A 14,899-nucleotide genomic window follows, 5' to 3' on the forward strand; every position below is an offset into this window, starting at 1 on the left:
TTCAGAATATGTGAAAAGATGAAGAATAAGTATTTTACAATCTCTGCTCCTTTTGTCATGTGATACAGTATATAAGTCTAACTCATTCTGAGATAAAAGAATTTTTTTCTTGTGTTTCCAATTATTTCCATAAGCTATGGAGTATTGCTTGAATGAACTTGTATGATAAAATGAACTTGCATTTCTTTTTTTTTTTCCTTTTCTTTTTTCCCTCTTTACCTTTTGTGGTGAAAACATCATCTTTTCACCTAATAAAAGAAAGAATAGCAAAGGGACAGGAACAATGTACAAAGTGGGTATCTTGTGTCATTTGGTGTTTCTGCTCTGTGAATAGAGAACAATGGTGGAAATAGATTCTTTCACCTTCTTTTTTATTTTAATAGTGTTATTTCTGCAGGTAGTGTAATTTGTGCAGGGAAAAAGAAAGTGACTTCTTCTGCCTGGCTTTTTTGTTGTTGTTAATGATGCATTGTCCTCCTTCCCACAGACATTCACGTTGGCATCGGTGTGCAGGACAAAGGTTCCTTCCCAGTTCTTGCAGAAAAGATACAACTCAACATTGTATAATTTCTTTTGAATTGATTTTACTTTTATAGACTTGCCCCTCTAATCTATAAAGGAAAAAAATCCTGTTGGCACAGAGGATGAACTGACAATTCTATTACTGAGCATTTCATTCCAAAAAGTTGATTAAACTCCTAAAGCTCCAGACAGGATAAAACATTCAAAACTGAGCAATATAGTAAAAAAAAAAAAATCTTTTAATAGCTAACGAGATGATTGCAAAGTCTTTTCCATCACTTAATTTTGAAGTTTCAGTGAGACCACAGTATTTGTTCCTTAACCTACTGTACCTATTGTGCTAAGAACCACCAAGGGAAAGAAGATGACTCTGATGTGTCCTGTAGGAAGCGAAAAGTCTTGCATTTGGTGTCTCAGTGGACTTCTCTCTACAAAGACTGGTTACACGAAGATGAGCATTTAAAACAATTTTTAAAGGTATTGAAACACTTTCTTATGCATTTCAGTGCTGTTTAATTATCATACTGTGTCTAAAAAGCCCCAGCAGCAAAATCTATGAAGCATAATTTTTCATACTTAAATTTTCTCCGTGAAATCTATAATATAAAATTATTTATATGTGTCTTCTTTGAATGCCTTACAGATAGTGAGTTTGAACAGAAAACGTGTAATGTTAATACTTCCAATGTCAAAAACATTACTTTCAGCTATGAAACTTATAGAACTCCGTGCTCTCTAGAAAATGGGAAGAGTTAGGAAAGTAAGAAATAAAACTACAAAGATGTGGAGGTTCCTTGGACACACTGGTTGTGTCTGCTAGAACAGGGTCTACAGTCGGTATCCAGAGGGTCACAGACAAAAAGGGAGTTTTGAGATCCTTGTAAGAGATGCTACTTTGACTGAGGAGTGAAATGCTATTCCACAGTGTTTATCAGGTGCACGTGGAGAGCAGCACAGCTTTATGAATTTTTAATAAATAAAATCATGTCCTTACTTATTAGCAAGGATCTTCTTGCTACTGATTCAGTTTATTTACCCCTTAGCTGAGGTACCGTCTTTTACATTTAACTGAGGTTCCTGGTTGATGATATTCAGACAATGCTACCCCCGAAAATAAGAAGTAGGGTTTATTTATTTATTTATTAGTTTACAACTAGGCGTACGTTGTTATTTGTTTGAGAGAGACATCAACTCGATTTAAAATGCATGCAAATGTGAGGAAAAGTGAAGGAGACCATTCTCCATTTTAAAAGTCTAAATCAAATGAACTTGTTTGTTATCATTTTGGATAAGTGATGACCTAACCCACATTTCATGTAACAGCCACAAGTGCTGTTTTAAATCTTCCTGTTTGTAGACTAATGCGTGTTAACATTTTGCCCTCTCGCTTGGTGGTGATACAAAGAGTGTTTTGCCAAAGGCAAGCTGAATATTGACCAGTCTGGAAATTTAAACAGGAACATTCTCTTCTTGTGGGTCTTGCATAAATATAATGATGAAATTTGTTCTAGTACGCTAGTGCCTGAATTGATTTAGACCACTGATGTGATGCTTTAGATTTATGCTTGAGTTATCAGATGTTGCAGATACTGTTTTATTTTGTAGACGATATACAGGAATGTGTTAGATGATGTGTATGAATATCCCATTCTTGAGAAGGAACTGAAAGAATTTCAGAAGATACTTGGGATGCATCGTCGTCAGTAAGTATTGATTATGTTTGTGATCAAGTCTCCTTTTATTTAGAGTGTGATTTATTTTTGTTGTCATCTTGCTGTAATTCAGTAAAGTGATGAGTGATACAAGTACTATATTCATTCTTACAAATCATCTCTTCTTTAAACTAAAGCTAGATTATTCAATCTTCTTTGATGTTTGTTGGGTGGTGTGTGTGGTTCAACAGTCACTCCCATCAGTTTTGGTTGGGATCACTTGCAAGTGGAGCAATACTTAGTGGAAAAGCTGGCAAAATTTCCCTCAGAAGCTGCAGTCTGTGCCTTCAGATGGTACATTCATTCTCATTCTCTGCGATCTGCAGTTCTGAGAAGCAAATTTGTTTTGCAATAGTCATCTCAGGGTTATTATTTTACTAATTATGGTATTGGTAAAAGATATTTCCTTGGCATGTTTTTCAACAAATGGAGTCTGTTTCCGTGGTTTGGACGGTGGGGAAGTGGAAAGAGCTGTGTCCCTGAGGGTGACCCTCACTGCTTACTCTGGGGGCCCGAGTTGCATCCGTGTTCTCCAGCAGCTTGCGGGCTGCCAGCATTGCTTTTCACTACATCGATTGTAAAAGTCACAGAAAAGTTTTCTGGGCCAGGTGCCCTTAGCTTTCCCTGAAGGAGCTTTGCAGCCATTCTGCAGTCACCATTTAATGTTAAAAAGTTTCTGATGTAAACTTTGTAATAGCTAAAACTTCCTTTTCCTAATCTTTGACTGGAAAGAATAATTTGGATTTTCCTTTTTGTTTCAGCACTGTAGATGAGTATTCACCTCACCGAAAGGTAACGCAAACCTGATTGTTGCTGGTTGCTAGATAACTTATCATCTCGCTTTCTTCCCCTCTGCCCGCTTCCCTCTCTTTTCTTGGCTTCTCAATTGAAAGTGACTGGTGGCCAAAAACATGACAGGATACATCAGTGAGGTTAGACCTGCAACATTGCTTAAGGAATTTTTTTTCCTGCCGGTGCAGCCTGGATATCAGCTGCATGAGCTAACCTGCAGTGGTTGTGACAGTATTAGCATCTTAACAAGATGCTCTGAGATGTCAGAATTCAGGAGAGGCCTGGGAGCATGTCCCTACGGGGCTACAGAGATGTAGCAACCTGGGCAAACCAGGCTGAGCCCAGGCATTGACCACGGATGTCAAGTAGACAGAGCAAAAGGGAGATTTGTTGTGGCAGGGACAGAGAAAGAAAGAGAGGAACATGAATCTGTCTATTTAACCAGAGGGAGAAGGTGCAGCTGGAGAAAGCTGGCGTACAAACTGCACAGAGGTGAATTGCTGTGCTCGTCAAATTTACTAGGCTGAAGCTGAAGTGTGTAATGAGCTTAAAATGTTACTGTGGAAATGTGGGAGGCAGAACACGAGATTGTAGTGAAACTGCTAAATAGGCTGATTGGTACATAGGAAATGTATGTAAGAATAAGTGTATAAGAAATGGGCTCTGAACACGGCTACAGAGAACTTTGAATTGTGCAGGCTGCTTAGCCTCAGCACATCCCGCTTCCTCCAAAATCCCCACCTTGGCCATTATTTAGTAGGGCAACTCCCAGCTGACTGAGCCAAGAAAGGGTGGGTGGATTTCCTATACAGAAACCTTTCTGGCCAGACGCACGGGCTGAATGCTGTGTTCTGACAATTACTGCTTTGTAAAGGGCAGGGATGCAGAGAGTCACTGTTGTCTTTTTTTTTTTTTTTTTTTTTCTTTCCCCTCTCCCACTCACAGAATAAAACCTTTTTCCACCAGTTCAGTCTAAAGGAGAACTGGCTGCAACACAGAGGAACCATGAATGAAACAGAAGAAAGTAAGTATCAATCATACTTGGAGGGAAAACTCCAAAACAGCAAATTTGTTTCTCAAGGGCTGCCCATAGTGTATTTTTTTTTTTAACTGACATATAGCTTCTGAACAGCTTATGTTAGGCCACAGAAGATTTGACTGTGTGAGGTAACCTTCCTGCCTCCTACTTTGCAGGGGTTCAGCAGTGACATGGTATCTCAAGGGCTTTTTGCCCCTGTCTGGTTCCTCCAGCAGCCCTGTAGCAGAGCTGTGTGCCTCCCAGCAGTGCTGGCAGCCCATCCAGCAGGCGTTAATTCCTGCTGCATTTCATGCTCTCGGTCTCTTGACCTAGATCTTGGTTGCGAAAGGTGAACGAATAAGCCTGTCACATTAAATGGGCCAGGATCTGCTAACTCTGGGAGCGCACTTAGTGCCTTCTCTCCTCAAAAACATCTCCGTGTGGAGTGCAAGGTGCCACTTCACTTTAATGTCAACCGTTTCAAAATGCAATTTCCCTTCATCGCTACTAATGCAATAACATAGTGAGGCTGTCACCCTCCTGTAATGCCTGTAGGAGGAAGGAGGCAGGGAGGAGGATAACACAGTGTACACAAGCAGAGAACAGGCAGAAGGACCTCCTACCTGGAAGTCTTGCCCTTTGACGATATATCTTTGTTTCTCACCGGGAACAAAACTCCGGAAGTTCACTTGGAGTTGGAGTATTTTTAGTGCTCATTTGTGACAGAATAAAAACAAAGCTCCTTCAATGCCAAGTCTTTCCACACAATATGTGCTACTGATAGATATCCTCTTTCCGTGCTTCAAATGTGAGTTTATTTGAGATTTGTGTTATCAAGGCTGCTTCTAAAAATGCCATTTCTGGATGAGAACCCCCACACTCTTTCTTCTTCTTAAAAAGTTGGACACGGCTCATGGGTGAATAGGGAGGGAAATGTACTGGCACCAGAGAGGGGGCAGACTGCGTGGCTGTGGGGACAAGAAGGGCAGGACTCAGCAAGGCCAGCCCTGACTGGGTTAAATTGCTTTTATCTCGCTCCTTGAGACCATGAGCCACGGAAGATAATGGGATTGAAGGAATGAAATAGCAGAAGTGGAGTTGGGGAGAGGAGAGACAGATGGTGAGGGTTGACATCTAAGTTTGTGTGGTGGAGTGCTGCCGACCGATGGTGCTTGTGGAGGATGGGTCTGTCCAAGCTGCACCAGGCCACTTGACCAGAGGCATTTTATCCCCTAATGTAAGCATTACCAGGGCGACTTGCAACCCATGACTGCTTTCCCCACTGGCCTTCCCTCCTGCACCCACAGAGGGAGCAGCACAGGCTCCTGGAAGAGATGGCATGGTCCATGCCAATAGATACTGCAGAGAGAACGTTGGAAAGGTGCGTGGGGGAACAGGCTTTGGGAGAATCAGTATGGTTGTTGTGCTTGAGGACCTGACCTGTAGATTGGTTTAGTTCAATGTTAAGCAAAGGATATATCAATAGCCCAGTTATAAATTAACATATTGCTGCCATCTTCCCCTCCCGAATGGCAGAGAGGAGATGTCAAACAAATTCACTGTAGGCAAGTTGTGTTGCGCTCCGCATATGGAGTCCAAATATTCCTGTCAGATTTCTTAAAATTTATTTTCTACCTAGTAATTCAGAGTGCAATTTGATGTCTCTATCTTTTCATGAGCTATATCCGTTCTGAAGAGAGATTCTGCCATAGGATGAGCATCTGATTTACTGTCTGTCAGCAGAGACAGGTTAAGAAAAAAATTATAAAATCAAATTACTTTTCTTCCCCAAGGTTAAATGTAAAGTTCCTCCTTCCTTCTTATCCTCATTTTTTCTTTACAACACAAAAAAAGATATTCACGCAGACAGAGTTCTTAACCACTTCTGGCATGGTCTTGGTTAATGAAAGTGCCCTGAAGCCATGAAGACTTGTAGGATAAGCAAAGAGCTATTTTTACATGCATCTGTCAATAAAAATAATTTTAAAAATACAGCATTTCTGGAGAAGAAAAGTTTTGTCTTATACTGACATGGTAGCAGCCTGTCTGCAATAAGAAGTACTAGATTAGAAGGAAATGGAAAGTTTAATTAAGCACTGAAGTCAGTATGAAACCAAGAGTTGTGGCAGTTCTTACAGCAGAAAAGTCAGTATGAAACCAAGAGTTGTGGCAGTTCTTACAGCAGAATTTGTAATTTTTGAAATATTTATGCAAGTCTGCAGCTCTGTTTCTTCCCTTTTAAGTGTGGCAGCTGTATTTCAAAGAACTGGCTACGGCAAACTCGGCAAAAGATGTAAACCTAAAATTCTGGCAAGCAGAGAGGGCGTATATCCCTTTTTGTAGCAGAAACAAAGTACTACCTGAGCTGACCACAGCATTACTGCTGGGAATCTCCCTCTCAGAGCCTAACGAACTCATAGACCTCAGTGGAAGTGATGAGCTCGTGGAATTTCTCCAAACCAGTCCCTTTTATGTGTGGTGCAAATGATTCAGGGAATGAGTTGTCAGAACTAATTGCATTGCTGGTCGGGCAGCCTCTGCTGGTGCTAAAATACTCTGGCAATGCAAGTAGTTTAGATGTCTAGACAGATAAGCTAGGGGGAGTGGTTGAAGAGCAGGGAGCGCTGTTTTTGTGAAGCTGCCTGTTCCAGGTGGAAGTGGAGGTCCAAAATAATTTCTGCCATGGATATGAAATATACTGAAAGGACAGTGATTTATCTGAACTTAACAGGAAGGGAGAAAAAATGGCAACAGCTGAGTTTGGAAAGAAGATAGGCAGTAGAGGAGGTTGTCCATGACAAATCGTCATGGTAGGAAGTCTTGAATAGGTATTGCTGAAATGCAGCCATGGGGGTCTGGTTCCATTTACTTGGCCCTCTCATTTCCCAGGGAGAGGAGGTGGGAAGGGGGAAAATGTTTATGCTTAGTTTCATGTCCCTGTAGGCATTGCCATGGTGAGGTCTGCGAGATTCTCCCCGGCTCTGTTCAGCTGTCTCTGCGTGCTGCTGAGTGTGTCTTTCTTCCTTTGTGTAGTTTTCTGCCGTGTGTATATAACAGAGCACTCCTATGTCAGTGTGAAGGCTCAAGTATCTGCTTCAGCTCAGGAGATACTGAAGATTGTAGCAGAAAAGATCCAGTACCCGGAGGAGGAGTTGGCGCTGGTGACAGTCACGTTTTCTGGCGGTAAATAACTTCCCTTCATCTGATTACTTACCTTTTAGTGCATCACCTAAGGGAGGGCTGACATTTTCTGGTGCAAGGATACAGCTGTTCCTGCGCGGGCCCACAGCTGGATGACCACGGGAACAATGAGGAGCTGCTTCCCAGAGAGTCGTTTCCATGGCAACAGCTAATTCTTGGGTACCATCGGATACGGCATCTCCTTGCTGGGAATGGAGTGCAAAGAACTCTGTCTCCAGCAGTACTGCAAGATTTTATTTTTTCCCCTCAGATAAATCTATTTCTGCATTTAAATTAATTTGGAAGGCGATGAGGCATAGTTTGCTTTAAAAATATAAAAGGGGATAACAAATACTGTATGCGTGGCTGTTTCGTTATTTATGGCATGGGTAATGAATATTCTCCAGCAGAAAGGAGGGAGACATGTATTTGCACAGTTGAGATACCGAGAGCAATCTAAGCAATATTTTGTAAGCAGTCTTGCTTACAACTGACATTTTTTCCTTATTATTTTAGTGTTTCTCATTGAACAGAAAGGCTTATTGTCTTTTTTAAGGAAGACCAGACTGATCACTAGGGACCAGCCAAACCCCCAAGATTTGCTTTGGTGTCTGTCAGGTCTCAAGGTCTTCAGTCAGATTGTTTTGCTTGTTGTGGTGCCTTTTGGCTCTTAGGGAATATAAACGAAGCAATTTAACTAGGTACATAGAAATGCTAAGCTGCATCTACAAAAAAGGGTCTAAGAGTTTAGAACATCATCTTGGCCATATTCTCAGATAACATTATTTGGTGTCGATCCTCTGGGACAAAGGATGCACCCTAGAAGATATGGCACTCATTCTTACTTCTTTGTCAGGCTATTTAAATGAAATATAGACAAATGCTGGCTTGTTCTGTTCATTTATTTGATTCAGAAGTGGAAGGTCACATTTTTCTCCCCCACACCGAGCTCAGTTAAACAACCATTTTTTTGCAGGGCACCGATGTGGGTGGCAGGGAGATGGTGCCCTGCCCCGGCTGTCGAGAGCCTGGGCGTGGAGCGGCCACACGGGAGCATTGCACGTAGGCGTCCTGGCCAGCCGGGTTACCTCATTTGCAGGCACACTTCTTTTACCCTTGTGAGTGCCCAAACTTGCCTCCAGTGCATTTTGCAGCACTGCAAAATCACTGTGTTGCTCTTGTTTTTCAGGTCTTGTGCTCCTGTTCAAGAGCAGGGCAAGTTTTGCTCTGATGGCAATAAATCTGGTGCTAACTGCCTACTTAGCTAAATAAAACCAACAATTCATAAATAATGAAACACACTATTATCTCTAGACCACATTGGTTCCTGAGAAAGCCACAGAATAGAAGAGGTTGCCACTTGGCTGTTCAATCAGAAACAATAATTAAAATGTAGGTACAATAGGACTGTCATTTGTACATGACCATTGTAACCTCCAAAATGTCATTTAGTCACATTGCCTGAATTAATCGGAGATACCACAGTTTCAGTATCCTTGTTCTTATGCATTGGCACTCATCTGCTGTGAGCAATAAACACTAGCCTGCCACGCTTTCTTTTTTCTTTGTTTTTTTTGCTATTTGCATGACTCAGAACTGTCATCTGCCGTCCACTTGGAGGGCAGCAGTATGAGCATTGGAGAACGTGTTTTTATTGTACTCCTGAAATGAACAAGCACACTCTTTTTATTCAAAATTACCTTGAAAAAACATGGCAGTGTTTGGTTATTTGGCAGTGATAGGTTAACGGTTGGACTCGATGATCTTAAGGGTCTTTTCCAACCTTGACGATTCTACGATTCTATGTATCGGGTGTCAGTGTGAGCATGGATAAGAGGGAAAAAAGACAGTGTGAAATGATGTTTGCTCTCAGACTCTTCCTGGTCCTACGCCTCCCACGTGGGCAATGAAAAGTCCAAGGTAGCTCTCAACATGCTTGTAGTGCTTTTGGGTCTACATTAATACAGTCACTGTAATCAAATCTCATGTGTCAGGTCTCTAGAAGATTACTTGGAGCCCGCAGGAAGAGACAGTTTTCCCAGGGCAGTTTTTTAGCTGTGTTCTAGGTTTTGCTTTATTTTTCCCCCCACCTTTCTCTGGTGCACCCAAGAATGCCCAGAGCTGAACCAGTTCTCTGGAGCGGAGAAAAAAAAAAAGGTTCCTTTGTCTTTGCTACCAGTTTGGTGTGTCCTGTTCTTTTACTTAAATGTTTCCTAAATGAATTACTCTAGGTCTAGAGGAATTTCTGTATATACCGTACTATCAAGGACTCTTCAGCTCTGCTCCATGGTGTGAATTTCATGGTATTGGGAAACTTTGAACTTCTTTTCCTGTTGAATGGCCGTGGCTACTGACGACATCTCCACCCGTGCTCTTGTCTGCCAGTGACACGCAACAGCTCAGTCTCTGGAGGCTGAGACACTTCACTGTAAATGTAGTGACTTTTGTTAGAGCAGATACACTGGATTGAAATGAAATGTTCTGCAATGCCTAGGAGGTTAGACCAGACGGTTCAAGGGTTTCTTTCTGTTCTGTCCGATGTGAAGTCCAAGTTGAAAGCAGATGGTCTAGTCCAGCGTCAGAGACATCTCACCTTTATTGTTCCTGAATAGTGTGGAGATGGTGATCCCATATACATAGGGACTGGGTTTGATGCTTAGTTAAATTCTAAATTGATGTGGCTTTACAAATACATTTGTAATGTTTTTCTCATATTTATACACAGCTTTTACTCCTTTTCTGAAGCTTCACTGTTCTGTTTTCTGTTTTTACAGAAAAACATGAACTACAACCAAATGACTTGGCTATCTCAAAATCTTTTGAGTCATCTAGTCGTATGTTTGTCTACCGAAAAGATCTGACGGATTCTTTGGTAAGGATATGTATTGTATACTTCCCATTTTTTATTTGGCTGACTCCAGATCAAGAACTTACTGTTCCTCTCAGAGGGCTTTTTCAATACAGAATTTATTTTTTGCTTCCTCAGTAAAGCTTACTGAGCTGCTCTATACCTGAAAAAAATACCTTGCATTAACAGCAGTTATTTGACTGAACAGTAATGGAATTTGTTCATCAATTTCAAATAGACCAAAGCTTCTGTACAGCGTAAATCTTTCAATCTACATCAGCCTAGAAAAGCTGACTTGTGCATGTACAGGACTGGATGGGATGAGGATTATTCAGGGCCTGTGTGACTTCCCTGCCCCCCCGCCCCTTGTGCCTCCAACATTTAAAGTGGCTGGTACCTAATCATACAAGGTGGTGGACAAACTCCATGAAATTACTACATGTAGAAATAGATGGCGTGTGAATTCTGCCAAAATTACTGGGCATCAGTGTGACCCCAGTGTTGTGGCAGCCACATGATCAGTCTGTGGCTGGCGTATATCGCTGGTGGTATCTCCTCTTTTCTTCCTTCTGTCTGTCTGTCTCTCCATCCTCTCGCTGGTGCTGGGGAGGGGAGCAGGTCGAAGGGCAGCAGGTCTTTCATTCCCTCTGTCCTCAGAAACCAGGATTGCAAATTCTCTCTCCCCCCGTGATTTCCCAAAACCTCAGTGAGGTAGGAACAGTCAGGCACTCAAAAAATTAATCTTTCAATAGTTTTCTGCTAATTATGCAGAAGTTTCAAGGAAAGTGCAGGGACGGTGTTGCAACTGACTTTTACGTGTTGTCAGTACCGCTAGGATCTGTGCATTCATCCTAGGGATGAGAAATGTCTATTTACATTTCGTTGGATCAATGTGCCCCGAAGAGCTGACATGCCACTATCATTGTAATCTGTCATCCCCATTATCTCTGGCGTTCTAGCCACCTCTAAAAATGCGAATATTAAGGGAAGGTTTCCAGTGCAGACAGGTGACAGCCAATCTAGTTTCATTAGTTACATAATAAAAATTGCAAAACTTGCTGTAACTGTCAGAAATATAGGACCAAAGTAATGGCTTAACAGATAAGAATAATCTTTCATCTTGGCAGATGGTTCATGTGCCAAGTTTCAGCCTGATGAGGTAAAAAAAACCCAAAAGAAATGCAAGCCTTTGAAAATCTGAGCTAATAATGGAAATGTCAAATGGCCCTTAACACTAGCAGTAACAGTGCACTCCACAGTAATATGCTAAGTAACTTTTATGAATCAGGACCCACAGTGTTTTACTGTTTGTTGGTGACTGCATTTGGAGTAAATTAATCATAAAATGGATGGATTGTGGATTGGTGGGCAAGTTGTGTGTATTTATTCTAAATCTGGTGTGTCTGCAGAATGATTCCTTTATCTTATAATACAAAAATTTCCCGGTGTATTAATTCATATTTTATTTTCTGATGGCTTCAGGGATTTTATTTTCATTATGCTGTCTGCGTGGTCAGTGTTTTATACTCAAGGTTTGGAGAAAGAAAGACAGAGGGAGAGGCCTAATCCAGTAGGAAGCCATTGATCCTATTGACCCATTTCCTTTTTCAAGCTATTTATTAAAAAGACTATAACTCCTTGATTTGGATTAGTGGGGGGGAAAAACCCTCAGAGTGCACTTAGGTAAGATTACTTACTCAGCTCTGTTTTGTACCTTGGTCCAGTAGCTGTTTCATTGCAGAACTTTTGGCATTTGCTCAGGATGTTTTTGTTCTTGGCTGTTGATTTAGAACCCATTTGCTGAAAATGAGGAATTGCAACAAAGGTCTGTGAGAATTTTGGGAATCAACACCTGGGATCTTGCCTTAGAACTAACAAACTTTGACTGGAGTCTCTTCAATGCAATTCATGAGGTAAGAAGCACCATGTCCACTTCCAGGTATATTACTCTTATGCAGCATTGAGCCGTTATGATTTCCTGACATTGCACCAACATTTTGGAGCATCAGTATTACTTGGTGCTCAGTTCACCATCATGACAGTATGATTTGATAGCTCTCAGTAATGGTGGCATTGAATCCGGTCCAAGAGATGTGTTGCAATCCTTGATACTGAAAAAATTGTTAAAGGTTTGTAACTTCCCTTTGCTAGGGCATCTCATATGTTCCCTGTATACCTGGTGGGTTTTATTGAGATTTGCCTCAAGAGAGTAAAAGAGCATGATTATTCTCTAAAAACTGGCTGTGTGAATATGTTATATATGCAGATTGTCCTCTGCACTCGATAATGTTCCAGTAAATGTTGGACTCCACAAATAGGTGTCCTTGATATCACGTTAACCACAACAGAATTCACAATTTCAGCAGTTTAGATGGTCACATTACTGTTCTTGTTAGGCTTCAGTGAGATAAAAAATACTGGGCAGGCTTTATAAAATGGGATAATGGCCCACTTCAGTGCCCATTGGGTTGTTTCAATGACTTTCATAGGTGCTGGTGTGAGCTGCTGAGTAAAATACACAGTTAACAGTACAAAATGTCACTTGAAAATATCATCCACTGAAAAGCTTGATGACTTTCTGAGAAAATGAATGGGAAATTCCCTTGCTTCTCATCAGATGCTTTCCTTGATCTTTCACTTCAGGTTCTTTTATTCAGGTTAGACATTTTAAATCTAGAGCTGGTGAAGTGGGTTTTCTTTTTTGCACAGAAATCAATACCTACACCTCTGTTCTTGAAAACTTGGCTATTTGTAGGAAGAAGTTTGAATGGAAATTTTTCTGATTCTGCAATGGTCTGATATGGTTGCTTTTTCATACTGGAACAGAAGTGATGAAATACAGAAAGAGATAGTTATTGTTTATGTCCTATAGCTGGCTGTAGCCAGAAGTGGAACTGCAGGAAATCTCACAAGAAAAGCACATCTTGCAGGACTTCCAGTCCACCTGCCTACTGTAATAAGCCTCTAGACTCTGCTAAGCCAAATTTGGACCCTGAATCATTTGTTATTGGCTCATAGATAATGAAAAAATAACCATCTGTAACCAAGTACTGTTTCAAAAACATATTTCTAAATAATTTATAATTCATTTACATTTAAATTGTTTTTATATCCCTAATAATGTTGTCAATGTCTTCCAGCAAGAGCTGATATACTTCACGTTCAGCAGACAGGGCAGTGCTGAAAACACTGAGAATCTCAGCCTTCTGCTTCAAAGGTGCAACGAGGTCCAGCTTTGGGTTGCCACTGAGATACTCCTCTGCAGCCAGCTCTGCAAACGAGTACAGCTAGTCAAAAAGTTCATCAAGATTGCTGCCCAGTAAGTTACTAAAGTTATTAAAAAAGTCCTTGAATTCACATGCTTTATTTGGTGGGAAAGGAGAAGTAGGTGCAAGAGCAAAGAAAGAAAACTAATTTGTCATCCCATGTTTTACCAGTGTAGTAAGCATACCTAGATAAACAGTCCGTAAATAACAACAGCAAACACTGGCCAAAACCAGACATGGTGGAGTATATGCTGCTCAGATCTTCCCTAGCAGCTTAGCTGCTGTATCTGCAGCGTTAACTGCAAAATCCCTGATGGTGCAGAGGTGCCACCTTTCTTAGCACAGATAACCTGAGGACTGTATTACAAAACTGTTTGAGCAGCAACACAGTTATTCACCAAAGACTACACAGAAATCAAAAAACTGTTATAATCTTGAAAGTCCTCCCTCTAGAGGGGAAACTGGCTGCAGTAAGCTGTTGCCCCATGTTGTCCTCTCTGGAGTACTCTTTATTTATTGCAGGGGGAGTTCTTCATTAATTAGATTTGATGGTCTATTCTTGCACTATTACTAAATAACGCTGGCATTTATTCCATGCCTTGGAACAGAATACAAATATATACTGTACACAGAGAGTTCTTTTCTCTGTAATCACTCTGATTTTATAACCAAGGGAATGGAGCAATTTAAATATATGCGACCATTCTCCTCGCCTGTCTTTCCACTTGTTGGTCTTCTGCAATATTTGAATATGCATGTTAATGGAAAATGTATAATTTGTTCCCTTCATCGACTGGGTTGATTTAATTTGCAAGGCACTTACATAGAAAGGACTGTTCTCTGCTGAAGTAGTGCTTTTGGTGAAATGAATTCTTCTAATTTAATCTAGTGTAACTCATAAATGTGATTTGATTTAGTTTGCAAGTTGTATGGTAACCAGTAATACGTTCATTTTCTGCCTTATCAATGGCCAAGTTTGGTCCAGTTACGTCAGAAACGGTTGGTTCTGTGTGCCTTGCTTGCACCACAGTAGCATTAATTTGCATTCCAAGAGAAGTTCCATGTCTGTCCCACATGAATAGGGATATATTTGTCACCAGACTAAAATGTTGCTCTATTTGAATTAATTCCATCTCCGTTAAGTGAAAAGCCAAAGTTGTGGAGACTAAATACAGTTGTCAGTAAACAATAGACAGGCTCTCCCAGTGCGTTGCAGAAGCGCCCATCATTGTAGTCTGTAGATTGTGAAATCATGGATACACAAATAAGTGATGGTGTCATTTGCTCGGGATCTTTTTTTAATCAGAAAAGCAGCTTTCTAAAAGAAGACATTATGATCTCTCATCAATTCTGGAAGAGTTGATGAAAGAGGAACAATTAGGGTGGAGGGATGGTGTGCTAAGCACGGGACTCTCATCATGAGGCACAAGCCAAGCAGCGATTTTGTTTATGACTAAGGCAGCAAGGTAGGGAGCTGCTCGCAGCTCTGGCTGCTCCCTGTTCTCTGCTCCCAGATTTGGCCAGGAATCTGTGTCTCTGACTTTCAGCTTGTCAGGAAGGC

General features: G+C 41.1%; 1 protein-coding gene across 4 annotated transcripts in view; it reads left to right on the forward strand.

The window, feature by feature from the left end:
* RAPGEF5 (Rap guanine nucleotide exchange factor 5) overlaps nucleotides 1–14,899 on the forward strand; it is a 167,452-nt gene that overhangs the window by 131,407 nt on the left and 21,146 nt on the right. For 3 of the 4 annotated variants that reach the window (XM_087773455.1, XM_087773474.1, XM_087773485.1), the window contains 8 exons: nucleotides 855–999; nucleotides 2,128–2,225; nucleotides 2,996–3,026; nucleotides 3,972–4,050; nucleotides 7,078–7,227; nucleotides 9,999–10,096; nucleotides 11,863–11,985; nucleotides 13,213–13,391. In XM_087773455.1, coding sequence (XP_087629581.1) covers nucleotides 855–999; nucleotides 2,128–2,225; nucleotides 2,996–3,026; nucleotides 3,972–4,050; nucleotides 7,078–7,227; nucleotides 9,999–10,096; nucleotides 11,863–11,985; nucleotides 13,213–13,391 — 903 coding nt within the window. The remainder of the gene's footprint in view (nucleotides 1–854; nucleotides 1,000–2,127; nucleotides 2,226–2,995; nucleotides 3,027–3,971; nucleotides 4,051–7,077; nucleotides 7,228–9,998; nucleotides 10,097–11,862; nucleotides 11,986–13,212; nucleotides 13,392–14,899) is intronic. The other variant, XM_087773465.1, reaches the window with a different exon arrangement.

Source organism: Nipponia nippon, unplaced genomic scaffold (assembly GCF_047370975.1).
Source record: "Nipponia nippon isolate SJK-2023a ecotype South Korea unplaced genomic scaffold, ASM4737097v1 scaffold_1, whole genome shotgun sequence".
NCBI lineage: Eukaryota > Metazoa > Chordata > Aves > Pelecaniformes > Threskiornithidae > Nipponia > Nipponia nippon.